The sequence below is a fragment of the Clytia hemisphaerica genome, unplaced genomic scaffold, assembly GCF_902728285.1.
Source record: "Clytia hemisphaerica strain Z4C2 unplaced genomic scaffold, Clytia hemisphaerica genome assembly, whole genome shotgun sequence".
Classification (NCBI taxonomy): domain Eukaryota; kingdom Metazoa; phylum Cnidaria; class Hydrozoa; order Leptothecata; family Clytiidae; genus Clytia; species Clytia hemisphaerica.
The window spans coordinates 1754461-1780874 of record NW_027103598.1 but is presented as its reverse complement, the minus strand read 5'-3'; the positions used below and the strand labels follow the sequence as shown (position 1 = coordinate 1780874).

The 26414-nt window shown below is 36.2% G+C and overlaps 2 protein-coding genes across 3 annotated transcripts in view; both read right to left on the bottom strand.

The window, feature by feature from the left end:
• Nucleotides 1-2406, bottom strand: part of LOC136801951 (mediator of RNA polymerase II transcription subunit 24-like) — a 34153-nt gene extending 31747 nt beyond the window's left edge. Inside the window, exon 1 of one of the 2 annotated variants that reach the window (XM_067058649.1) lies at nt 2349-2406. In XM_067058649.1, the coding sequence (XP_066914750.1) occupies nt 2349-2365 (17 nt within the window). In that variant the 5' untranslated portion in view covers nt 2366-2406. Of the gene's footprint in view, nt 1-2345 lie in introns of both variants that reach the window. The other variant, XM_067058648.1, reaches the window with a different exon arrangement.
• Nucleotides 2407-3348: 942 nt separating this feature from the next.
• On the bottom strand, nt 3349-26125 carry LOC136801950 (U5 small nuclear ribonucleoprotein 200 kDa helicase-like). Its single transcript, XM_067058647.1, has 34 exons — nt 26030-26125; nt 25627-25799; nt 25208-25385; nt 25006-25071; nt 24260-24386; nt 24052-24110; nt 23638-23727; nt 23203-23355; nt 22854-22953; nt 22564-22700; nt 22341-22421; nt 21873-22046; nt 20917-21210; nt 20231-20665; nt 19630-19811; nt 18984-19191; nt 18054-18279; nt 17354-17571; nt 16141-17203; nt 15624-15784; nt 14486-14713; nt 13644-13835; nt 11195-11373; nt 10662-10824; nt 9437-9833; nt 8940-9016; nt 8449-8536; nt 6883-7004; nt 6463-6606; nt 5571-5747; nt 5262-5345; nt 4845-4921; nt 4353-4484; nt 3349-3923 (listed from the first exon to the last, which is right to left on the bottom strand). The coding sequence occupies exons 1-34, from the start codon at nt 26072-26074 to the stop codon at nt 3725-3727; spliced, it is 6429 nt and encodes a 2142-aa protein (XP_066914748.1). The 5' UTR covers nt 26075-26125; the 3' UTR covers nt 3349-3724.
• Nucleotides 26126-26414: the final 289 nt, after the last annotated feature.

Sequence of the window (26414 nt, the reverse complement as noted above, 5' to 3'; positions counted from 1 at the left end):
AGATCGATAAAAGATCGATGATAGATCGATGATAGATCGATAACTAATCATAAGTTTAAAAAAATCTTGAGTATCGATCCTCTATCGATCTCCTATCCGGATCGATAAGTAATCCATCTATCACATATCGATCCGTCATCGAGCCGTTCCGATGATCGATCCTATCGAGCGCGGGGGTCTGGCCTGAGGAAGTATATATACCAGAAAGTACTGTTAAGTTGGTCTAATAATGTGTTGACATGTGTTGACATCCCTCTTCTAAATTCCAAAACCCTTTTTTTGGAGATAGGAATGATTAGGAAAGTTGGAATCAGTGATAGACAAAAGATATTTTCTTTCTCTTTTCACTTCAAACTCTAAACAAACTAAATTATAAATTGGTATATCCATGGCTGGGCTGGTGGGAATATAAAATGGACTCTCCATGGACTTGGGTGAGGAGATCTCTGATGAAAAGGCATTAAAAAAGAACAAAAATTAACTTACCTTGAGATGTTGACATCACTGTTGAGGGTGAGGTTCAAAGGTCTGGAATATCTGCTTTCTTTCAAATTCTTTCATATCACATTTTCATGGTACTTTTAGTTTTTATCAAAAAAGAAAAACATTGTATATGCTTTAGTTATTGCTTATACTTTACATATGTAAATATTTCCTAGGAGTCTTATAATCCTGGTAAAATATATATCTATCTATCTATCTATCATGACTTGTTTATTTCTACTCTCATCTTGATTTGATTTTGACGATTTTGATAAGAAATTCCACGTGCCGGATTTCTTGTCGGAAAGATCTGTTTAACATTGGCCTATCTTATTAAATATATGGGTGATAAGTTTTGATAAGCTTATCGCTTACGGCGTTTGACCACGCCAAGGTCTCTTTTCAAAACTTGAGAAGAGCCCGCGCGATCGTTAAAGTACGTCGCGCGGACCGCGCGTTCAGTCCGGGGCGTCCGGGGTAAGTCTAAAAAGTAATGTTAAAATCCCCGGACACGCAACAAGAAAATCCCCGGAGTCCGGGGAATCGGCAGGGTCGTTCATCGGAACGGCTCGATGATGGATCGATATGTGATCGATGGATTACTTATCGATCCGGATAGGAGATCGATGGAAGATTCAGCCATTAAAAAGTCTTGAGTATCGATCCTTCGTTGATCCATTATCGAGCTAGTATTTCAATCGAGTATATCGATTCGTCATCGATCGTTAATCGATTATAAATCGATTATGCATCGATTATAAATCGATTAACGATCGATGACGAATCGATATACTCGATAAGAGTCGATAGGGTCGATAAGATCGATAAAAGATCGATGATAGATCGATGATAGATCGATAACTAATCATAAGTTTAAAAAAATCTTGAGTATCGATCCTCTATCGATCTCCTATCCGGATCGATAAGTAATCCATCTATCACATATCGATCCGTCATCGAGCCGTTCCGATGATCGATCCTATCGAGCGCGGGGGTCTGGCCTGAGGAAGTATATACCAGAAAGTACTGTTAAGTTGGTCTAATAATGTGTTGACATGTGTTGACATCCCTCTTCTAAATTCCAAAACCCTTTTTTTGGAGATAGGAATGATTAGGAAAGTTGGAATCAGTGATAGACAAAAAAGATATTTTCTTTCTCTTTTCACTTCAAACTCTAAACAAACTAAATTATAAATTGGTATATCCATGGCTGGGCTGGTGGGAATATAAAATGGACTCTCCATGGACTTGGGTGAGGAGATCTCTGATGAAAAGGCATTAAAAAAGAACAAAAATTAACTTACCTTGAGATGTTGACATCACTGTTGAGGGTGAGGTTCAAAGGTCTGGAATATCTGCTTTCTTTCAAATTCTTTCATATCACATTTTCATGGTACTTTTAGTTTTTATCAAAAAAGAAAAACATTGTATATGCTTTAGTTATTGCTTATACTTTACATATGTAAATATTTCCTAGGAGTCTTATAATCCTGGTAAAATATATATCTATCTATCTATCTATCATGACTTGTTTATTTCTACTCTCATCTTGATTTGATTTTGACGATTTTGATAAGAAATTCCACGTGCCGGATTTCTTGTCGGAAAGATCTGTTTAACATTGGCCTATCTTATTAAATATATGGGTGATAAGTTTTGATAAGCTTATCGCTTACGGCGTTTGACCACGCCAAGGTCTCTTTTCAAAACTTGAGAAGAGCCCGCGCGATCGTTAAAGTACGTCGCGCGGACCGCGCGTTCAGTCCGGGGCGTCCGGGGTAAGTCTAAAAAGTAATGTTAAAATCCCCGGACACGCAACAAGAAAATCCCCGGAGTCCGGGGAATCGGCAGGGTCGTTCAATGTGTTGATTTTGGTCGCCATCTTTGTTTTGATGTTGCCCTTGCCCAAAAACGGGGTTAGAATCGGGAAAAATTGGAATTATTACATAGCACGAAGAACGAGTGGCGTCTCGAAAATCATCCGCTTCTCGGTTCCGCTTTATACACCCCCTTTCTCACAAGACCCACTGGGACCCCTTCCCACTGGAAAAATCGGTCAAAATATCTTCCCCGGTGGGAAATCATACTCCAATTTTTGTCCCCACTGAAAATAGTCAATCAAATCAATCCTCATTTCATTGCCAAATATTGTCCTATTTTTCCCAGCCCTTCTTACTAAATTTTCTGACTGAATAAAATTAAAATAAATTTTAAATCCCAAGTCATAAAGAATATGAGAATATCAATCCCCATCAGCTTTCAGTCTGTTATTTTTATCCCCACTGGCTGAAAAACTGACTGCGAGAAGGGGGTGTCTTTATGTTTATGGCGTGCTTTTTGAATTGGGAATCATTATAACATAACATCATCAAAATTTCAGAGAGAAATAAAAGATGTACACAAGTTCAGAAAGTTGCTTTCTTTTATTAATTCAATTTTGATGACAAAAGTTAAATAAAAAGGGTCATTCAAAAAACTTTAAAAAAATGAATTTACAAGAGGGGAAGGAGCATGAATTCCGAAAGGATGCAAAATTCGGAGAATATATTTCTCAGCTCTGCCGGTGGAAATTTTTCATACTACAGTATTCATTTTTTAGAATTAAGATAATTTGGGAACTGAGAATTTTTCGACCAATTTTCATTTTTCTATTGGACGTCACTGTTTTTTTCTACGCAGTAAATGTTGTAAAAATTCAACTTTTTTCTTGAGAGGGTGCGATGGATGAGTACACCGTAAAATTTACCACTCTCTTTGAAATTCGGGCCTTTTTCACGAGTAGGTAATTTTTTATTATTGCTTATTCTTCGAATAAGTAAATTAAATAACACGGTATAACGAGGATGAATTTACAGCTCAACGTAATTTGTCTTTATCTATTTTTCTTTATCATCATCATGAATATTACGAAAAAGTAAAAATGTCTAAAAAATGATGGCATAGCTTCAAGTTATATATAAATTATATAAAAACGTTCCGTTTTGTGAACCAACAAAATAATCAAATGTTCACGGATTCAGTTTTTCGCATGAAATCATCTGTTAAAAATTATTCCAGCATCAAATGTTTTCAGTAGAAAGCGTTGTATTTCACACGGATATAGTTCGTTGTATTTCAACAATCGATACAAAAAAAACATGCTTCATCGTCAAGAAAATGAAGCACTCTATCCGAAGAAAGCGTAGATGCTCCGAATACATTTTACCCATCTTGCGATGAAACCCGATAATCCGATTCGGGTTTAATCACTGTCATCACTGTCTTCACTCATATCGTTTCCTTCAGTAACGGCGATTTTCAATGGATATTCTTGATCACAGCCCATGTAACAATCACTCATGTAATACAAATTGTACGCGTGGTTTCCACTTGACGGTGCGATGAAGTCTAATTTCACTTTAGCTTTCTGTTGGAGTGTCAATCGCTTGATAGAAATCAGACTGAAAAAGAAAGCGAAAAGATATCTCTTTAAAACACTTCAATTCGAAAATCGGGTTGATTGCTTGTTAATATTCTGGCCAGGTTTTCCTCGATTGTTTAATAGTCAGGGTTCGGAGTGAAACGTCCTGGATAAAGGATCTGAGGAACCAAAAGTTCAAGAATGGTCCATTTAGGCTCAGAATATAGCCTGGAAGTCTATAAACCTCTCCCAAATTGAATAATTCGATTGCATTTAAAACAAATAGCCCTCCCAAAAGCGACTTTTCGCCCGAACTTCAAATTTCGAAAAACTAGGAAATAACCAACATTCTCAATATATATTTTGACGCATATTGTATAGAAAAATACTTTGAAAGTAATGACTGTCCCGCGTAAAAGATGCATTCGATAAATAATTAAGATGGGCGATTCTGGAGACAGTTGTATACCTGTTATTCTTGGGATCACCAATGACAAGCCACCATCCCTCTTCACGTTTCTGCGGGAAGAATGGTGCGATGACAGGTCCTGGCTGGTCGTCTTCACGTTCCAAGTTGACGTTCACCACTACAGGTCGTCCACTAGATCAGAAAATAATGAGAAAGTCAGCTCGATTTTTTTTGTTTAATTTGACTGCGATTCATATGGATCTGAACTAAATTTGGTGAAGATTCCACTAGACGAGTGTAGTGTTTAGCTTTCATCTCGCAGAGTTAGATTAATGGGTTAAATTTATTTGCATTGGATTACATTTCGTTATGTGTGTGTGTGTGTGATAATTAGGAAAAGGTTCACGTTTAGACTTTTCATATCTTTCTTAGGTAAGGAAATGGCGCAAATATTTTCTCGCAGCAAAATTGATAAAGCGCAAGACTGAGAACAATGAAGTCTTATACAAAACTATCATCAAATTATTGTCGAGAATCGATCAACAAAATTACCTGGATAGGGAATCTTTATCAGCAACTTCGTAAGACAAGTCGATGTTTGGATAACGATTACAGAATTTCGCGACATCCTTGGAGAAAAACATTACTAATTATAAAAATAGACCCTGAATCTCGGGGAATCTGGGGATTCTAACGCGTGACAAAAAGCTTAGACAAGATGAAATCAAAAGTCTTCTGATTGGAAGTCGGATCGTTGCCGAAAAAGGGAGCTAGAAAGTTAGAGCATTAGGTAAAATCGTTTTTGTTCGAGTTTTTGTGTCTTTTTTATTAAAGGTACACAGAGAGCAAGGCTATGATGAAAAGACAACCCTGATTACGTTTATTACTTTGAAATATTATTTTCCTTAGTAAGGACCGAAACTATAGAGAGCGCTAATTGGATGGCATGAAATAAACAACAGAACATACCTGCATTTGTAGATCAGAAAGGCTGAGCAATTCATTGCGCATGTCATCTTCCAAATCCATGATATCAAACACCGATTCAACTTCCTACAAGAAAATATGTATCAAAAATATTCTTAAGCATTTGAATCTTCATAACTCAATTAAACACAAGTTCGAGTTATCAAAATTCGACTTAAAATTTGAGACTTACTCTAAGAGCTTATTACCTGAAGAGACAAGAAAATTTGTTTGAATCATTTAATTTATAGAGGTCCGAGGTTAAGGAGATTTTACTGATTTAAGGTAAATCAAGCTTAAAAGAATACATACCTTCTCTTGACATCGCTTGACGATATCTGTGGAGAAATGTGGGATCTGTTTCAGGTAAGAGTCTTTAGACCACATTGCTTGTGTGACCATTTGCGCGAGCTCCATGGCCGTAATAGCTGGAGAGAGCCAACCGTTGCTGCTCAGTACATCAACACACGCTTGAATCAAACGCATCGCCTGAAAGAAAAAATGAGGTAACGGACGAGGTAATGAAAATTTAATAAAATGTAATAAAAAATTCGTTAGACAGGCACAAACAAGCTAGACAGAAGAGTTTGCAGCATAAAGAAATTGGTTGATTAGCATAACATCAGAAATCAAAAAATTAAAAACGTGAAATGGATGGTTTGTTCAACAGGCACAGACAGGCTAAACAAAAAAAGTCTGCAGGTAGAATATCCGTTAATTTGTGTAAAGCCATAACATCAGAAATGTCCCTGTTTGAAAATAAAATAATTAAAAATGGTTTATTTGTTCAAAAACGTGTCCCTGAGTTGTTTTCTAAAAGATCTTCCAAACTTTCTGTCTATGGGTACTCGTGAGCACTCGTGAGCACACGAAGGGTTAAGTCTACTATCTTTGCCATAAGATATTACATATATCCGCGGACACGTGTTTCGTCCTTTCCAGGTCTCATCAATACAGCTTGGGTAAGCGAGCATAGACTGTTGTTGTCACCAGAATGCTCAAAACACCATGTGATGTTATGTTAGTTATTCATGATATGCACCATTGCAATTTCTTCCATTCCACCCAATAGCTGATTGGTTGAAAGTGACGTATTGACTGATTTTCGGTCACTTACAACCAATGAGCTATTGGTTCCGTGATGCAATGTCAATGTCAGAAGACATTGCAGTGGTGCATATCATGAATATGCTCAAGATCTTACCTTTCCGAGGATAAACTCGGTATCGGATTGCATTTCAGCAGAGAGTTGCATACGCGATAAATGGGCTTGAATCAACAGGTTTGTTTTGACGTGAGGGTCGGTGAACTTGGCGTTGGCAACTTTGTACGGAACACGGTTTGAAAGCTGAAATTATGGAAAAATTGAATCAAGTTAGAAATTACAAGAAGCCTTTTGGCGAGAAACAACTCGGTTTCTTTCTTTCCTTCTTGTTTTTGATGGTTTCTCAGGGAAAGTTTCAAAAAATTAAAAATAATAACATCCGAAGAACTATTCATGTCTGTACGAATAAGGTCATACAAAAACTCATTATAATGAAGCATTGTAAAAGGTTAGGCATGATTATAACGTTGAGTTTCATAAGAAAAAAACAGTAGTACTTTCCCATCCAAAATAGCAAACCTGTTTGAGGATGACATCTTCGTGTTGTCGAATAGGTAAGTTTTCATATTCGTACGCGGAAGAGATGATTTCTATCAATCCCTTCAACTTCGTCTTCGCTGAGAGCGATACGCTGAACAATTCTATTGAAATAAGGAAAAAATTGATTGTAAGGTTAGGGTGCCATTGGAATGCATTTAAAGCTAATCAAATTTTGGTAAAATTATCATCGTCAATAACTCTATTTGAAAGTTAAGGTGTCATCAATGCAGAACTTTATCGCAATTATGTATGAAACACATATAAAATGCAAGACCTTCAAAACTTTGACAATAAATTCGTTTAAAGTTCTGCTCAGACAGTATGAATACTGTGTGTATCATCGTCAATAACTCCATTCAAAAGTTAAAGTGTCATCAATGCAGAACTTTATCATAAATATGCATGAAACACAAATAAAATGCAAGACCTCCAAAATTTTGACAATAAATTCGTTTGAAAGTTCAGCTCAGACAGTATGAATACTGAATGTATCATCGTCAATAACTCCATTCAAAAGTTAAAGTGTCATCAATGCAGAACTTTATCATAAATATGCATGAAACACAAATAAAATGCAAGACCTCCAAAATTTTGACAATAAATTCGTTTGAAAGTTCAGCTCAGACAGTATGAATACTGAATGTATCATCGTCAATAAACTCCATTCAAAAGTTAAAGTGTCATCAATGCAGAACTTTATCATAAATATGCATTAAACACAAATAAAATGCAAGACCTCCAAAATTTTGACAATAAATTCATTTGAAAGTTCAACTCAGACAGTATGAATACTGAATGTATCATCGTCAATAACTCCATTTAAAAGTTAAAGTGTCATCAATGCAGAACTTTATCATAAATATGCATGAAACACAAATAAAATGTAAGACCTCCAAAATTTTGACAATTAATTCATTTGAAAGTTCAACTCAGACAGTATGAATACTGAATGTATCATCGTCAATAACTCCATTCAAAAGTTAAAGTGTCATCAATGCAGAACTTTATCATAAATATGCATGAAACACAAATAAAATGCAAGACCTCCAAAATTTTGACAATAAATTCGTTTGAGAGTTCAGCTCAGACAGTATGAATACTGAATGTATCATCGTCAATAACTCCATTCAAAAGTTAAAGTGTCATCAATGCAGAACTTTATCATAAATATGCATGAAAACACAATAAAATGCAAGACCTCCAAAATTTTGACAATAAATTCATTTGAGAGTTCAGCTCAGACAGTATGAATACTGAATGTATCATCGTCAATAACTCCATTCAAAAGTTAAAGTGTCATCAATGCAGAACTTTATCATAAATATGCATGAAACACAAATAAAATGCAAGACCTCCAAAATTTTGACAATAAATTCGTTTGAGAGTTCAGCTCAGACAGTATGAATACTGAATGTATCATCGTCAATAACTCCATTCAAAAGTTAAAGTGTCATCAATGCAGAACTTTATCATAAATATGCATGAAACACAAATAAAATGCAAGACCTTCAAAAAAATTGACAAAAAAATTCATTTGATTCATACCGATGGTGGTGTAGTTAATGTAATAATAAGCGGCGATCATTCCCAAGTTCAATGGTGACACGTTCATCTCATCTTCAATGGAAACACACTGGAAAGAACAATTATAACTTGTTAGAATCTCTATCTATAAAAAAGAAGCCTAGCGGCGGTGAAGTTCCAGATAAAGTTGGGAAGCTTATCAAAGTGGAGACCCGATATGCATCTTAGATGTAATTATGGAATGAGAAGTTCAGCTGCTATGGGCTGAAAAAATACACATCTAGAGTATCTATAACCAAAGCTGCAAAACAAAATAAATCTTCAATACCATATACTAGCCGACAATGACCATATAAAATGGTCAAAGTTCAGAAACTCTAAGACGATAAAATTATAATATCTGAGGATTAAAGATTCTAGTACAACCAAAAGACTACATTTTGATGAAAAGGTGGGATTTTTAGATTTGCAGGTTGTAGTTATATTTTTGATAAAATAAAAAGCTTTGTTACCTTAGACTGTTCCAGGTCGGAGAGTGTATTCTCAACCAATTCAGACATGTGATCCGACAAGTGGCGATGTGATACACCTAAAAAAAGACAGAGAGAGAAAGAGAGAGAGAGAATTTAGGAGACGTTCTATCAAAGTCTTATCCAATTGAACAGTAACCATATGGAAATGTACTTTCGTTAAATATTCCATCTTTTTGTCCTTTTCTCAATCGAGTCTGAGAAGAAAATGGATACTGCGTGTGTTTTTATAGTCGAGAACCTCCACTACGAACTCTTCTAAGTTAATCTTTCGAGTTTTGGGCGCTACTTATACCATTTTTCTGTAACAAGTGTGTACTGTCAACAGGGTAGCATTTCATAGACTAACAAAATGGGGTATTTACATACACAGAGGCGACATGTGTAGCTTCTAGCTCCTCATAGTCCCAAAATGACTCTTTTATTCTTGAAAGAAAAAGTACATTAAAACTGTCCGCAATGTTGAGAGAAAAGGTTACCTTGTAAGTTGTAATAGTTGGGGTTTTGGGTCATTCGTCGGTAGAGGAAAGTCCATGTAAGGTAATCAACCGCATCCTGTTTATTGGCGATGGTTTTGGTGACCACTTCAGCATTGAAATGATCGTGCAAACAATGGTCTAAATGTGATTCGATCGGTAGTGGCTCGTATAAAAACTTCTTGTAGAATTCTTTCTTTGAGGACAAGCATAGGATGACCGCTTTGCCCGTATCATCGATGAGCGGGCGATTTGCGCGACCGATCATTTGTAGGACGTCTGTGACAGGATAGTCCATGTAAGTGTGAATTTTCCCCTCGTAGAAAAGGGTGTCCATAATAATCACGAGTTGCGCATGCGTGCTGACTGTCCAACATAAGTTGCGAGAAACAACCATCACCTTAAAATCAACGAAATGGGATTTGTCAAAAAAGAGAACAAACGAAATACGTTGGGCGTCTCGTCGAAAAAGTGTACACGTACCAGCACGTACTGACAATATATAGTGGACAAAGGGCACTAATTTTACTTATGCGAGTATTCGATAGAATGCGCAGATGATAGTTCTGTAATCCTTTTCAACATGATTACCCGATCTACCTACTGTTGACTCTCTATAATTTGATTTTCATATTTTGATATTCATGACCAAGAATTTTTCTCAAATTATAGAAAAAATTTGAAATGCGGAAATCATTTTAGATGACTTTCCAGCTGCGGGGACCCATGATTTAGTTCGAATTACAAATAAGATTTTCAATAATAGAGATTCGAATTAAGGAGATCTGTCTTTAAGTATTATTCTATTTTCTGTATCTTGACTGATCTTGAATCATTTTCAGAAGTACACATTTTAGGATAAATTGTGCAGAGGAAACGTCTAACACCGCACAGCCCCATAACCAAAAAAGTGAAGAGCAAAAGAAGCACGTGGCTTGACCGTTAAATGAGGCCCCTAAGCGGTTTGTGTGATGACGTAATAGGGACTTTTTGTAGCGTGATTACTTGATTGGGGAACTTTTTTTTTCGTGATTGCGTGATAAGAGATCAAAACGTGATTGAGATTTGAAAAATTATTGAGCCGTGATACTTGATTTGGGCTTTTTCAAAGGGATGCGTGATTAGCCATTTTTTTTGCTGATTTCGTGATCGTGATTGAAGACAAAAAATTGCGTGATATCGTGTTCAGAGTTACCGCTGGGGGTGGGGGCTCTTAAATAAATGTTACCTGAACTGCACCCGAGGAGAAAAGTTGCTCGACCACTTTGATTTCCATGTCAGTGAGACCTTCGTGTAGGTATCCAACACCGTATGTCAGTGTTTCTTTCAAAGTTTTCTCGGAGATTCTCTTCAAATGAGGTTGTAAATCTTCTTCTGTACAATGCAGGAACCTAAATCATAGATAAAAGACAAAATACCACTTAACTTCGTGTGTCAATAGTGAGGTAAATAGTTATGATAACCCGTGACGATAGACGGGGTTCCTGTACCGTAGGATGGGTAAACTTTCTCACTCAACATTCTTGGTTTACTTACCGGATTTCTCCACTAGTTTTGACACGCATACCGGCAAAAATAATTTTTTGATGTGCACGAATGCGGTAGACAACAAATAAAGGTTCTGAGACTGACCGCCTAACAAGTTAAAGCTACCCCGAGAGTTGGTCTTTTTACCGTTGTTAAGTGTACCGTCGCTAAAATTTTGGATTGTGTTTCTACAACGAACATAACGTTAAACTGGACCTCGATCTTAGTACCTACCTTTGAGGTTGATTTTCAGCTCCACAAAAGGATAAAAGGTCGAGTGCGGTGATTTTGCTTTGTTTACGGGACGGAACGAAAACGATGACCGGTTTCCTTGGTGATAATCTGCAGATTGCTTTGTAGGCTGGTTTCACCATGGCGATTAGTCTGGATCCAGCATGAGTGATATTGAAACCCTATGGTGCAAAAAATGGGGCAAAGGAATTAAGGGACTATTTATCAACGGATCATCCTAGAATGCCCGTTGTCACAGCACAAAACGTCTTACGTCACCCCCTCACCATCGTCAAATTATAATTTAGTATGACGTAGATTTTAGTGGGTGTGGTATGGGCTCTTCAACAACAGAGAGAAGATGGTAAGAATGCAAACAGAATTGTGCTAAAGATAAAATATTTCAGATTGCTTTTTTTTGAATAAAAAACATCTTTCTTATAAAAAAGCATGTTGTAGAGGAGTAAACCTTAGGACCCTTAATAACTACATTAATTAATGACATCAATGACGTCAATGTTTTAGTGTATTAATACAGGGTGTCTACAAATTTTTTTTCCGCATTTTCAAGTTTTGAGGTTTTTTTGGTCATTTCTAATAGTTTTTTTCAAGTTTTTTTTGGCAAAAATTTTGGTACTTTTCAAGGTTTTTGATAATCAGTTGGCACAACTCTCAGATAAGATTTATAAGATACTAAAATATACATTGTGAGAACAAATATTCGGAGGCAAATAGAAATCAGAAATAACTTATAGACTTACAAACCGTAGGCGAGGCCAGAAATAAGGCCTTTAAAGTCAAACCCATACAGTGCAGAAAATATTTAGCCAAATTTGAGAAAATTTGGGGAAAAATCTACCCTTATGGTGCATTTTCTTGAAAATCATTGACCATTTAAGACAAAATATGGTCAAATTTACCAAATTTTACACCTTTTGAGTGCACTTTTTCTTGTCTTTTTTCATTTTGACCCTTACAGTGCACTTTGACAAGCTTGGAAAAAGGACCCTTTAGAGCCACATATGATAGATCTTTTATTTTGAGTGCCTCCCCCGGTTGTAGAGCAATTAGTGCCATAGAAATTATATTTCTCATTTGTTAGTTGCACTGGAAACCTCGTCATTCAGGGGGGGGGGGGGTCGGTAGTAAAATCTCAGACATAATGACGTTTACTACGGTGGTGGTGTGACGAAAAATCGAAAAAAAAATTTATTACCCAGGGTAGTTAAATACTAAAATGGGTGGTATCTATGTGTTAAATGTTGAAAAAATTTTACTACCTGGGTAGTTAAAACTGGTAAAATTAGCAAATTTTAGCTATTTTTGTAATTCTTTTAATTTTTTGGATGACTTTTCTGAAAAAATCTGAAAATTTTTATAACTTGAAAAAATTTTCTGTTGGAAAGTTGTTTGCTGCAAACAAAAAATTCTCGAGATTTTTTGTCAATATAAAAAAGACTTCAATTCTAAGGGCAAAACATTAATTTTTGCACAAAGTAAAAAATGTGTCACAGAAATAATCATTTTTTAGCTTTTTTTGTAAAATCAGTCCGAAAAGCAACCAAAAAATAGGTGGTCTTTATGACAAATTGTCCAAAAAACTTTTAATACCAGGGTAGTAAAATACCTCTTCCAAGAGTCTGGCTGGTGGTATGTCAAAATTCGTAAAAATCCTTTTACTACTCATATATGTCTGAGATTTTACTACCGACCCCCCCCCCTGCGTCATTTGATATATTTGATGCAGGAAGACCCCCCCTAAGGTAGGAAGACCACTTCCTCAATAGATATCCACCCGGGGGGGGGGAGGGCACTCATATGGCCCAACCTCTGCATGTGCCGCTCTTAAGGGTATAGTTTTGATTTGCACCCATTTTGAATTGTTTTGCACATTATGTCAACATCTCAGGCTTATTTTTGGACGGCTTCAACAAATAAGATATGAAATCAAAACAAACTACACTGTAAGGGTCAGAAACGTTCGGTAAAATGCACTGTAAGGGTACCTTTTCACTGCTCAAGAGCTGCACCGATTTTGAAAGCCTGGGTATCCTCACTTAGCAAATACATTTGAAAATTCAGACCCCCTTAGGAAATTAAAAACTTTTAGTCCGATTCCCCTTAATGCAATGACTTTAACCCATCATTGTAAAGGTAACTTTGTAGCGCCGCAGGCAAATTTTTTCAAAAAAAGCTACCTTTACTCTAGCCACTGCCTTATTCTGAAAAGGGTTACGATACTTCCTATTCATGATATTGAATAAAAATCGTTTTTCAAGGTCTTTAACAATTTTTCAAGAAAATTGATAATTTTCAAGGTTTTCAAGGTTTTCAAGGTCCCGTAGACACCCTGTTATAGTTCTACTTGCGAGAGGGAGGGTTCGTTTCTAAGGTTTGACAACGTTCAGAACTTTCAAACGAAACAAAAAGTCAGAAAGAATCTTCAATTCACCTGTATGTGTAACTCTAAAGGTACTGGGCGTACGTTAGGGTGGAAATTAAAAATGTTGTTGGTGCTAACGCCCAACCATTGGGCGACATCTTTGGCGTTTGCTAGAGATGAACTCAAGGCTACTATACGAATAGTCTTTTCGATTTGTGAAGAGATGTACCGCATACGTGAACAGATCACTTCCATGACAGGCTAAAATGAAAAGAAGATTACAATTTTGCATTTTTTTAAACATAGTTGGAAATAAGCAAAAAATAATGGAAGATACAAATAGTAGCTTTTACAAGTACTGATGTTATCCCATAAATATGATCGCATATATTACTGTATTAAACGGATTACAAATTACTCCAGTCTATAGAGTTGAGAGAGAAAGACCATTTAGTGTCATTTTAATTAAAAGTACTCAAATGAGTCAAAATTTGCTAAATTTCTCGGGATTAATAAAAAAACAGATCCTTATCAAATACTGAATATACTGAATTAGACATAAATATGTTGTTTTTAAGAATCCTTTATTGGATTCAGGACAATCCCTTTCACGAGCTTTGACAGATTTTCAAACTTTTAAAATACAGTTGACGCTCTCTAATTCGATTTTCAAGGGGAATTGAGTTTCCATTAAAGAAGGGAGTGTATCGAACAGTAGAGCGTCGTTTATGAGTGTTTCTTATTGACGGTGACTTTAAATATTATCGAATAATGGAGCGGATCGAATAATAGAATGTCGAATATGAGAGCGTCAACTGTACCAGGAGATTAAAAAAGAACTCGACCTCGGTGTTTCAGTCTCAGTTTTTTGGGTCACCCGATATTGGCAAAAAATTCCTTTGAAAACATACCCCGTTCTCACCACCAATTAAATGTGCTTCGTCCAAAATAAACAAATTCACGTTCTGCACATTTTTACGTTGCTTCCAACGTCTGGATAAGACATCCCATTTGTCTGGTGTTGAAATAATGATGTTCCCTTTAGCAAGGAGTTTCAAGTCAGCACTCGTCTCGCCCGTTAGTAAAACGACGTTTTTGCCAAGCATGATTCCAAACTTACTACGCCAGTCTGTAAACACCTGTAAAATTAATAAACTGTTGAGTTTTCATTTTTTTTCAAGAACACCCTGGATTTCTGACCTCATTTTACTGACCATCCTTGATTTTCAACCTCATTTTACTGACCACCTTGGATATTCACCTCATTTTACTAACTAATTTTCACCCTCGAAAAACCAGGCTATCCTGGATTTTTTGCTTTCCAGACCACCCTGGACGTCACACATCCTCAACATAGGGTGACTATTTCTGGAATAGCCCAATAGTAGATAATGTTAAAATTCTTTACTACGGCAAAGGTACTTTTCAGTTTTGGCTTTCGGTGATTCGAACCCGATGGGAAGGCTAATTAATTCGTATTACGGAGAGATTTTGATTATACTGTTTTCTCATTGACGGGACCATGAACTAGTTGAACTATAGTGAATCATAGAAAGATTCGAATAATAGATCTTCGAATTAGAGAGAGTCCCCTTTATTAACTTAACCTCGTTCCTTCCCTTTCTGGTTGTCAAGAACATCAAAAACATAAAGAATCATTATATTATCAAAATAGGAAACAAAGACGGCGTTACTCCTACTCTACTCTTAGGTGCCAAATAAACGGGGGGCCCCCCGCTTGTTAATTTTTTGATTTTTTTCCAACCCCCCCGGACGTTATTAGGACCCCCCCCCGTTTATTAATTTTTGAAAAAATTCCCAGCTCCCAAAAGGAAAATTTCTTGTTTTACTCTAAAAAGCCTAAATTTAGTCTATTTTGACCCTTTTTAGGGTTTTTAAAACTCCATTTTCCAACCCCCCCGGTAATTAAGTCCCCCCCGTTTATTTGATTTGAAAATTTTTTCCAACCCCCCCGTTTATTTGGCACATAAGAGTACCCTCGAATATTTTGCAGGACGGAGCGCGGAGGGTGGAGTGACATTAAAATACCTGTTCAGCTAACGATTGTAAGGGTGTGACATAAACACAACGAGCATCGTGGTGTTGTAGTAACAGATGTAGGATTGCAAACTCAGCACAAATTGTTTTCCCGCTTCCCGTAGGTGCTCCAATGAAAATGTTGTCGTCTGAACTGTACAGTGCATTGAACACTAAAGGGAGGAAATATAAACAATAAAATACAGTTAAAAGATATTCTTTTATATGATATAGAAAGGGGTGCGCTAGCAAAGTATAAGAATTCCTCATAATGTGTGCTCGCGCAGGCAGGAAAGGGAAAAATTGTTCCTTCTATTGTTGAAATTTCTGTGGGAGCAAATAGCAGGGAATATGTTAGATGATTAAAGTACATCCTTAAAGTACAGTTACAACGAATTTCTTTTACAGATAAGATTTTTCCTTGTACATATAATTTAGACTTTTTAAAGTTTGTGGTTCCAGTCAAAGTTGCTGTTTAGTTTCTCTCGTAAAGATTTCAGTATCTTAAAAAAATTGTTTAAATAGTTACCTTGCGTTTGGATTGGGTTGAAATAAGGAAACTTGTCTTGATACAAAGCTTCGAAATCGGGATTCCTTAGGGCGGAGACAGGCAACGGTTGCAAGTCCAATAATTCTGTGGGCGGTGCGTTCTTCTCCGGTAAGAATAGATGGCGGAATGACACAGGTAATTGCGTTTCGGCGTGTAACCAACGGTCGGAAACGACCCGGATGAAGTACTGTGGAGGTAGAGGCTCGAACACGGGAACGAAAAACTTGACAACGTGCTCATCGGCAGCGTATTTAGCTTTGAGGAGAAAATATTCTTGATGAAGGATATTTTCACCGTCGACATCTTCAACGAATACCCAGAATGCTTGAGAATTACCATGAATCTTTTCGTCCCATTGAAAATCAGGCGTAATGGTCAACTCGACACTGAGTGTAGCACGAGTGATGGGTTGGATGTGAGTTACCAACTCGACTTTAGGGAACTGGTGTACAAACTTGTGAATGACTTTACCCATTTTCGGGGCATGGATAAGCTCTCCAATCTCGTTGTGTCCAAGATCATACAAACGCTCCCAAGGGAAATCTTTCTTCTCTAGCTTCTTGGTGACTTCCAATGGCATCTTCTTAAACTGCCGCAGCGGGGTCATGGATAGCCACATACGTTTATCGACCATTTTACACAAATTGAGCGCACGATCGGTCAGCTGTGCCCAGCCACGATGTAAGACAATCTCGAATATCGCTCTCATGAGTCTACCGGCTGACTGCGTGACGTACACCATATCAGCGGTTAGAGCGAATCCTTCCAGTTTCAACTGGCTGATGTAGGCTTGAAGAAGAACATTAATTTTAGCGCTCGGCTCTTCAATGCTCTCTTTGACGGGGATGGGTACTCGTTCAATGAGCTGTTGTAATTCCATTTTTTCTTCTTCCCTCACATTGATGTATTTGAATTCGGAAGAGAGTGAGAAAACTCGGAACAACTCGATCTCACTGAGCGTTGGTTTCAAGAGTTTGTTGTATGTTGCCATTGAATCGTGGGTGATGTAATAATGACTTGCGATGCGACCAAGTTCTGTCGTCTAGAAATATATCCAAAAATTATATATATATATATTCGAGTACAGACACAAATAAAACTTTGCTTACGACCTAGAAGAAAATTTAAAAGTTCAAATCATGAAGGAAATAGGCATAAAACAAGAATGATTCTTCTTGATGAGGGTTCTCACCTGTAGAAGACCTGTTTTTCGATCATACTTGACCAGTTGGTTTTTATCGAGTACCGTAGCTGCAGTATGTATCAAATCCATGCGACGTTGCTCTAACAGTTTGTCGTGTTCCAGATCGTCATGACTGACGCCGTACAATGTTGGATTTCTCAGCATACGTACGTACAGATAGGTGTAACCGAGCCAAGTGCAAGCGTCTTTCACGTTATGGATTGTACCTGAGATGGATGAAAAAATATTTGTAAAGATCCAGTAATAAAGTAAAATTTGAGTAGTAGTATTCAGCAGCGTTCTATACACCGGCGAATTTGGCTTCCGATATAGCATGTCATTTTAGTAAGATTTCTTGAGAAATTACTTCCAAAAGGTGGAATTCAGCTTAAGTCAATCGCCACCAACGAAAGAGGTTATTTGATTTGAGCTACTTTACCATTAAAATTCAGGTCCTTCCAGTCGGGCGTTGGTTCCCAAGATAACTGTTAACGTTATGCTTGGTATAGATTTTGTCGACCGATTTTTAATTTTTAAATTTTCAAATAGTGGGGCATAATCTCAATAAACGAAGCCTTTTCTCTGAAATTTCCCGTTGGCCAATAAACAAATCGGATCTTAACCCGAATCCAAGCTTAGATTTTATAAATAATTGGTGTCGCCCGATATAGAACTTGGGTGTGTTTAAAGCACCTTCTGGTTGACTTACCTTGTACAATTTCGGCGTTCAAGTTGTCTGCTAAGTGGCCGATCATTTGGCTTTCGACGGGTAACTGTTGATTGAGCAATGATAAATAGTACTGGAGTTCGCTGTGATTGGTGATTAAGATCCCTTCACCTTTGGTATCGTACTGTGGACGACCTGCACGACCAAACATTTGTAGAATGTCCAAAGCACCAAGCTCGACCCATTTTCCCTTCTCAGGACTGTAGATCTATGGAGAAATTAAGAAACAGTGTGATACTGATGTCAATTACACACAAAGCCTATCAGCCGAATAACACTCACCTGGCGTAAAAGAACTCTCTATTACTTTGAACAATCTAAGGCTTTGAAATCAGTTGTAAAGTTTATTAATTTGCTTCCTAAATTTAAAAATTCACTTTAACGTCTTAAATTTTGATTTGCATTAGGCACTGATTAAACACGGTTTTTTTATAAGAACAAACATAAGGCTTCGATGGCGAAGATGTTAAGAATAAGTTACAAACATCTTAAGGCTTTGTGGACTCTGAAACACCCGATTTTAAAGGACAATGGACAAAAATACTCAGAAAATGCTGATGTTCTTATAAAAAACATGTAGTTAAGTTAAATAAAAAGGTTCCAAAAATTTGACGTCAAAAGCAGTCTATGCTTAGGTTCTACCAACTGTCTTTTTTGACGTTTTTTGACTGTTTTTTATAATGACTTTTGACTTTATACCTCCATATGTCGATAACTACTTTTCCAAAATTAAAAAATGATACATCAAAATTTAAGTTTGCCTTTCCTCTTTACCACGAAAAGAGAATTTAGTTTAAATTCAATTTTTTCGGACACAGTTACCCTCCAAACTCTTATACTTTTTCGTGGGTCGCCCGGTAGTTATGTTTCCAAGAACTATGACGAGGCTAAAATTTTGTGAGAATTTCGTACCTGTGTTCCTTTGATGATAACAGTGTGCGCAGGAAGATTGACACCCCAAGCCAATGTAGCTGTAGAAACCAACACTTGGACATGTTTATCAGCAAACAAGTCTTCAACCAGTGCACGATCCACTCTCGACATACCAGCATGGTGAATAGCGAAACCATATGGTAACAAATCTTTTAATTCCAAATTTTTCACCTGCTCGGCTTCAGTTCTGAAGGACACAAATTGCGATGAAATATCATATTAAAATCAAATGTGAAAAATGCCCTTGTGATCATCACTAAGACACTAGTGATTGAATAACATGTTGAAAACTTGAACAAGAAGGGTATAGCAAACCAAGCTAATCCCCTTTATTTGATATTCGAAGACAGTACCGGAAAATAGATAGCTTCAGTTAAATATACAGTACTTAAGAAAAAAAACAAAAGTCGCGATATGCACCATCGCAATGTCTTCTGACATTACATCATGGACCCAACAGCTGATTGGTTGTATAGGACGTAAAAGCAATCAATACGTTACTTTCGACCAATTAGCTGTTGGGTCCGTGGAGGACACTGCAATGGTGCATATCATGAATTCCCTTATTGTTGAACGATTGAAAAACAGTTCAGAAACAGAAATTTCGAATTTCTGGATATTCTACCTGAGAATTTCCATACTGGCAGATTCTTCTCTCAAGAATTGTCCAAGAGTATCTCTCTCCAAACATGTGTCTCGCAAAGCACGCGCAGTCTTGCCAGTTTCTTTACGCGAATGTACAAAGACCAAGACTTGTGATTTGCCGGCTTTCTCGATCGTCTTGTCGTAAACCACTTCGTTCATGACCTACAGGAAAATAATTAGAAACTATCATCACTGAAAAATTTTAAATACAGTGGAGTCTCAATAACTCGAATACGCACGGGAACGCGAATTTGTTCAAGTTAAGGAAATTCGAGTTAACGAGACTTCTCTGTAACTTAGAAATGTAACATGTAGTCTTCGGAATACTCTCAGTGGTTTTTTTCCTGAATTATTACGCTTGGAATTATTTGAAAATTAAAGAGGTTCTTTGCTTGCGAAGGATGGATCGCACTGTATTGATTCAAATTGTTTTTCCGAATAACGTAAGTGTTTATCTATATAATAATTAAACGAAGTTTTTGTCTTTAAAGACTTTTCCACTGACTCTCCCCTTGATTGAAAATGAATGAATATTTACATTCAAGAAAGACTAAAGTGGATGAAATAAAAAGGACCCTCGCCTGGAATCTTTTGATAGCTTTCTTTTCAGTGACGCCAACATACTGTTGTTCCAAGGGTACAGGCCTGAAACTGTTGTCGAAGAAAAACAACCCTTTATCCACGTTGACTCTCATGAAAGCTGCAACGTCTTCGTAATTGGGTAGAGTTGCACTGAGACCAACAAGTCGTACTGGTTCTTGAGTGCTTTCAATTTGTCTGATAGTTCTGGCGATGATGGCTTCAAGGACAGGTCCACGATTATCATGCAGCAAATGGATTTCATCGATAATGATGAGACGCACCAATTGAGTGTAGGTGCGGTCGCCAGCTTTACGAGTGATGATATCCCATTTTTCAGGTGTGCACACGATGACTTGTGTGGCGTCGATCTGTTCTTTACTTAACTGATGGTCTCCCGTCAACTCTGACACGTTCAAACCGTAAGATTGTAATCGCTAAGCATAAAAGTATAAGTATATGACTTCAAACAAATATATAAAGCAGGAAAAATATTCATTCGCTACAACCCTTAGGTAATTGCAATTCAACATTTAAAATAATGAATACCCATTTAAAATTGATGCTATTGGACTTCATGACCTTGAAATGTTACGGGTTTACATAGTTTCGAAACCCCATTCCTGATATTTCTGTTAAATAGAATCGAGCTTTAGCTAGAATAAGAACTAGGAGAATGATTACAAACCTTTCCAAAATTCTGGACCATTTCTTGTACCAACGATCGCATGGGTGCAATATAGATGACTTTGAATTCACTGGTGTTGATCGTACCATCCAAGTTGATATGTTTACTAATCTCGCGTAAAATGGTCAGCACAGCAACGTTGGTTTTACCAGCACCAGTTGGAGCACACAACAAAACATTTTCGTCCGATTTTAGAGCGGATTCACAAAGTCTACTTTGAATACGGTTCAATTTCTCGTATCCCTCAAATGCTGCTTGAGCGTATTTTGGTAGATCGTTAATCATGACATAATTCTAGAACGAAGAAAAAGTGCTACGAATGTAATGTATGGAATGAAGTTGGACGGGATGTGTTTTGGATGTGATTTATGCACCAATTTCACTAAAATTCTAATCTTTTCCGTATATTATCAAGTCAGAAATCCAATTCGGAAAATTTCCACTGGACAAGTGGTCTATAATGGACAAGACGTAACACTGAAAATAGTTTGACTGCTGCAGACTGTTCTACAGTTAGGAAGGTAATGGAGCATTTTACTGATTCCAAAAAGGTAGCATAAGGCTAGATCGACATCATCAGGATAATAAAATATTCAATCTATTCAACCTATATGTTTGTTCTTAAATGCTACCACATATTTCTGTAAAGCCCGAAGAGCTAGATGGATTGCTTTAAGCTAAAAAAGTGAGTATTACAAAAAAGATTGTTGCTATTGTTTCCCAAAGTCCATGGAGCTTCTGATTGGTCAAGCACCGAAATTCTATTGTAATGTCACGTGAATTAGGTAGGATTTCCTAACGAACCACGGCACACTTTTCAGTCAAAGCACGCCATCCGGGCTTTATAGATCCATAGACCAACCGAATCAGTCTAATCTGTCATCCCCCCCCCCCCCACGACAACAAAAAGATGAGCAGATCTATTTAATATATAAATCATACAGCTTCTTACTCACCTCATCGTCTTTCATGGGTTTTGGTTTCAATGCTGGTACATGAACTTCTTCATAACCTTTCCTTTGTTTACGAAAAGAACCATCAGGAAGTTGACACTTCTTGTTGGCCATCAAATGGCTACCATCTTTGAAAGACAAATCCTCCAAATCAAGCATCTTTCGCGCATATCGACTCTGGTTAATAGAATAATGTAATTTTTGATTAGAGAGGACTTGAAATTAAGGTTAAGCATCTAACATTTTTGATTCATACATGTCCATATCTGATTTGGTCAATAACCAAACCAATTCCTAATTGTTAATTTGTCCAGCATCGTTATTTCGAGCCTTGATCGAGTCCAGTTTTTATTTATCATACACAATATACAGAAAAAGTTAAAACAGTGATTATAAAGAATCTCAAGAAATCAAGGTATTTGGCTATAAAAAATGACCTGTAGGGAATTCAGAGTTTCGCCAAATTCTTACCATCTTTTCGTCACCTTCCAAAGCATTCAAATCTGCATCAATCTTGGATTTTCTTGCAGCTGCTTTCCTCTGTTGTTCAGCCTGTTAAATAGAATATATTATCTCAAAGTTAAGAATTTCACATTTCTAAAATTCTGTAACTTCTCAGCTTGCACACTACAACTTTAAAGGAGCTTCAGACAAAATAATTCATCAGTGAATCTTTAATAATACCAATACTTACATGCACTAAATCTTCAGAGCTTTGTTCAACCAACTGACTAAGAATTTCATTCAGCTCAGGGTCACTGCGCATGACGCTCTCCAAGTTCTTTCGTTCTTTGACAGTTTCAACCGTTGCCAACAGCGTACAGTATAGAACTGAAAGTTAGAAAGAAAAACGAATATTATTTTGATGGATTTTTTATTTGAAAAATCAACGATCGATTCGCCGATTAGGCCGAGGTTAAACCAAGAGTTTGATTTGTTGAATATATTTGAACAAACATTGTAAAACAAGAATTACAAACTTACTCATTTTTCTATTTTTCCTAATTATTTTGATGATGGAGAACTTGTCATGGCCAAGCAACAAAACCATCTTGTTTTCCAAGTCACGTTCATCAGAAGCAGTCTACAAGTATTAAATAAAATAAAGTTAAAATGATTGAAGTTAATAAATAAAATTATGAAAATAAATTCATAAGCAGTCATTTTTCGAATTTGATGAGCAGTTTGAATGGAGGGGTGGATAGCGAGATCTCTCTTTGCACGTGACAAAGGCTAAGAAGGATTCATTAAATTTTCAAGAAGGGTACATTTCTGATTTGCAGGCCAAGACTTAAATGAAAGAATGTAATATAAAAAGGTTATCCACACTAACCTTTAAGACTTCTAGAACCTCTTCAGATTTCGATCTGGAAACTTCAGGATCATTATAAAATTTATTGAGTTCTCTCTGTAACCAGTAAGCATCAACTTGACGTGGATGCAAAACATCACTTGTCTTTTTGAAGCCCCCTTCTTCATCATCAAGCTAAAAATGAATAACCATTTTTGATTAATCATATTGCCTCCAAGCTTTGAATCGATTTAGTATAGATTTTAATGTTTGAAAAAACTTAAATGAACTGCAAATGAATCATCTTAAACAGCTTTTAAGGTATTTGTAGGTAAAGGTATTCAGTTTGTAATGAAAATTCGATACATATCATATCTGTCTGTGTCTGCCAAGATCTATTTTCCTTTTAATAGGTTGAGAAATAGTAGGGAAGCAATTCAAATTCTTCGCTGAAAAAGATTTTATAAAAGGACATACTCCTCCATGGAGAGTACCACCGGCATCAGCTTCTACACCTTCATTATCCTCATCATCTGACTCATCATGAACTTCTCGAACATCTTTTTCCTGCAAACAGTAAAGTTTAAGTAGTATGCTTCAAAATAGTAGTTGATGGACAAGTTGACATTCCCCTCGGCTCAGCTGTTTTGGAAGCCATAAAAATTGTATCATCAATGGAAATAATGCTTTTTAATGTTGGTTTTCTAACCGATATGATATTCTTATTTTAAGCTGTTATGAGTAGTTTTTTTGTTTTAAATTTTGGTGATTTCATACTTGGCTCAGCTTCATCAAAAATCATCAAAAGAAATAGTTCAGCCAGAAGTAGACTGAAGTCTATGAAGGTCTTTAGTTTAATGTTTCTTCAATATAGCACAGTTAAAACAATACCTCTTCTTCATCTTCATCAAATTGAACAGCAACACCATAATTTTCATCGATCCCATCTTCTGCAAAAGTTGAATAAATAAATAGTAAAATAAGTACTTAAAATCAGGGTTTTTTTAATAGATTTGAAATGAGAAAGTTGTACTAAATCTAAAAAGGGAGTTAAAATGAATTGTATGTTTTGTTATAAACTTGTCAAAAAAATTATCACCATCGCCAATAGCATCTTTGTCAATAGAGTAATCAGTGATTTTCTTCCCGAGATTCACCAACAGAGCATATCTCTCCTCTGCCATCGAGCCAAGTAAACTTGAAATTTCTTTCTTCCTTTCTTTGTCCTGTTGGTAAAGATGAACACTAATTTCAAGTAAGTTAAAGAATGAAGTACAGTGCAGCCCTAGAATTTCAGGTTGGCATTCGACCTTTAAACCAAACATTGTAGCTTTTAAATAAATAAAAATATTTCCGTAGCCTTTATAAACAACTTTGCTGACCTACAATAAAGCTCAGATCGGCATTGCCAACCTAGAAACAACCCTTGGTCCTGCTAGGTTGGCAAAACTTTGACTTACGTGCCAGCTTACTTCCACTTGAAATTCGAGGGCTGCAGTGTGTCCGGCAAGAAAGATGATTTGTACAGATTTTGTACAGATTTTGTATCGATAAATATCTTCATAACATATACAAATTTCTTTGACCTAATTACTCAAATCCTTTTTTCAAAATATTTTTTAAATTACACAGAGAATTTATTGGCTTTTATCAAAATAAAGAAATTCAAAATTATTTTAATCATTCTAAACTCATTGAGATAACAAGTTAGGTTTCTTTTTTAATGGACATACTTTATTTCGATACAAAAAGAAGATCTTAAAAAATTAAAGTTTTGTCTGTTAATCATGGATACCATTGGCTGGCAAACATAATTCTATTATATTTATCTTTGAATTGTCTCACCTTCATTCGGTCATCTTTCAAACAAATTAAAACTTCGTCAGCAGCACCACATAAGATATCTCTTGGCTAAAATTGGATAGAGAGATAAAAGAGAAGCTGGCATGTTTTGTATCCTTGTACTCAATTAATACAATTTTACTGAAACTTTTCAGAAGAACTCTAGATTAGATAAAATACACTCTCAAAAGGTCATTAATTATACCTGGTCACCAATAGCAGCTTGGATGAAACTCAAAAGTACTTCATATGTTTGGCGTGTTTCTGTGGTTTTTGGACGATAAAACAAACCAGCCATATCTTCCATTTTGTCAGACAACAGGGTCGAGCTCTTCATTTTGCCATAGTTTGAATCTGCTTCCCTTTCAGAGAGCTTTGGTTTCCTTTGATAAAGAAAAGTTGCAAATCAGCAAAACCAAATTCCGAGATAAGTTCAATAGATAGTGGGAAGAAACTTACCTTCTAATTGAAACAATCTATGAAAGCATCCATTTTTGGGTGCTAAAGGAGAGTACTGTACTGTCCCTTTTGTATTAAAGCTCTTAACCTTTTCCAAGAGTGTAACCCAGAAAATCTCAATGAAAACAAACAACAAAATTAGGAAGTTAATTAACTTTGACTTACTTGGCTTTTTTCTCTTCTTGCTCAATGAGACTTGGTGGGCGTGCTCGTAAATACTTGTCTCCCATTTTCATACTACTCAGGTGACCTTGAAGTGATAAGACTTCACCAGTAGCTTCATCACGATCACGCCTCTCAATGAGACTAAGATCAGCTTGCAATACAAGATTGGAATTCTAGAAAAACGAAAAGAATAATTAAAACTGCAAATACTATCCTACATAGAACAGTTATCTTTCAAATAGAATAACAATTTTTTTAGCATTTGTGTACTGTAGCATGTTCCTGTTCTCTATAGTGTCAAAGCACCAGTCACAAACAAGGCAAAATCAAAGGAAAATCAGAATGATCAAACATGTTGGAAATAGACAATTAGATGTAATTAATGTAAATATGAAAATCTTACCTCTTTATACTCCCATTGCCGTTTTTGAGCTGATTCGTCAGCCATTTTGGTTTTTTATTTTACTTTTCGCTTTAGATTTGTATATATTTTTGCATGCTAAAAAATGGAAAAATAAAATATAATACAAACAAGAATTTTTCTTAATTATTCTACTCAAAATTTCAGTTCTGCTGTGCTAGTTTTTCTTGACCTAATGAATTCAAATTATAGACTAGAGATAGAAAGAATACATGCATTATATTAACATCAATAAAGTTGCCTAAGAAAAACATCATAATTATAATATAAAATCCTGAATTCTAAATATTAATCCAACATCTGAAATAAAAAAAACATAACAAAAAAACTGAAAGAATTTATAAAGTTGAAATTCTATACAAAATTA

Excerpts from the sequence above, each read along its gene's own strand:
- LOC136801950 (XM_067058647.1), bottom strand. The coding sequence starts at position 26,074 with ATGGCTGACGAATCAGCTCAAAAACGGCAATGGGAGTATAAAGAG. Across the intron at positions 25,072-25,207 it reads AAGCTGCTATTGGTGACCAG|CCAAGAGATATCTTATGTGG; the intron begins GTATAATTAATG and ends ATCCAATTTTAG. Across the intron at positions 23,728-24,051 it reads TTGATGAAGATGAAGAAGAG|GAAAAAGATGTTCGAGAAGT; the intron begins GTATTGTTTTAA and ends TACTGTTTGCAG.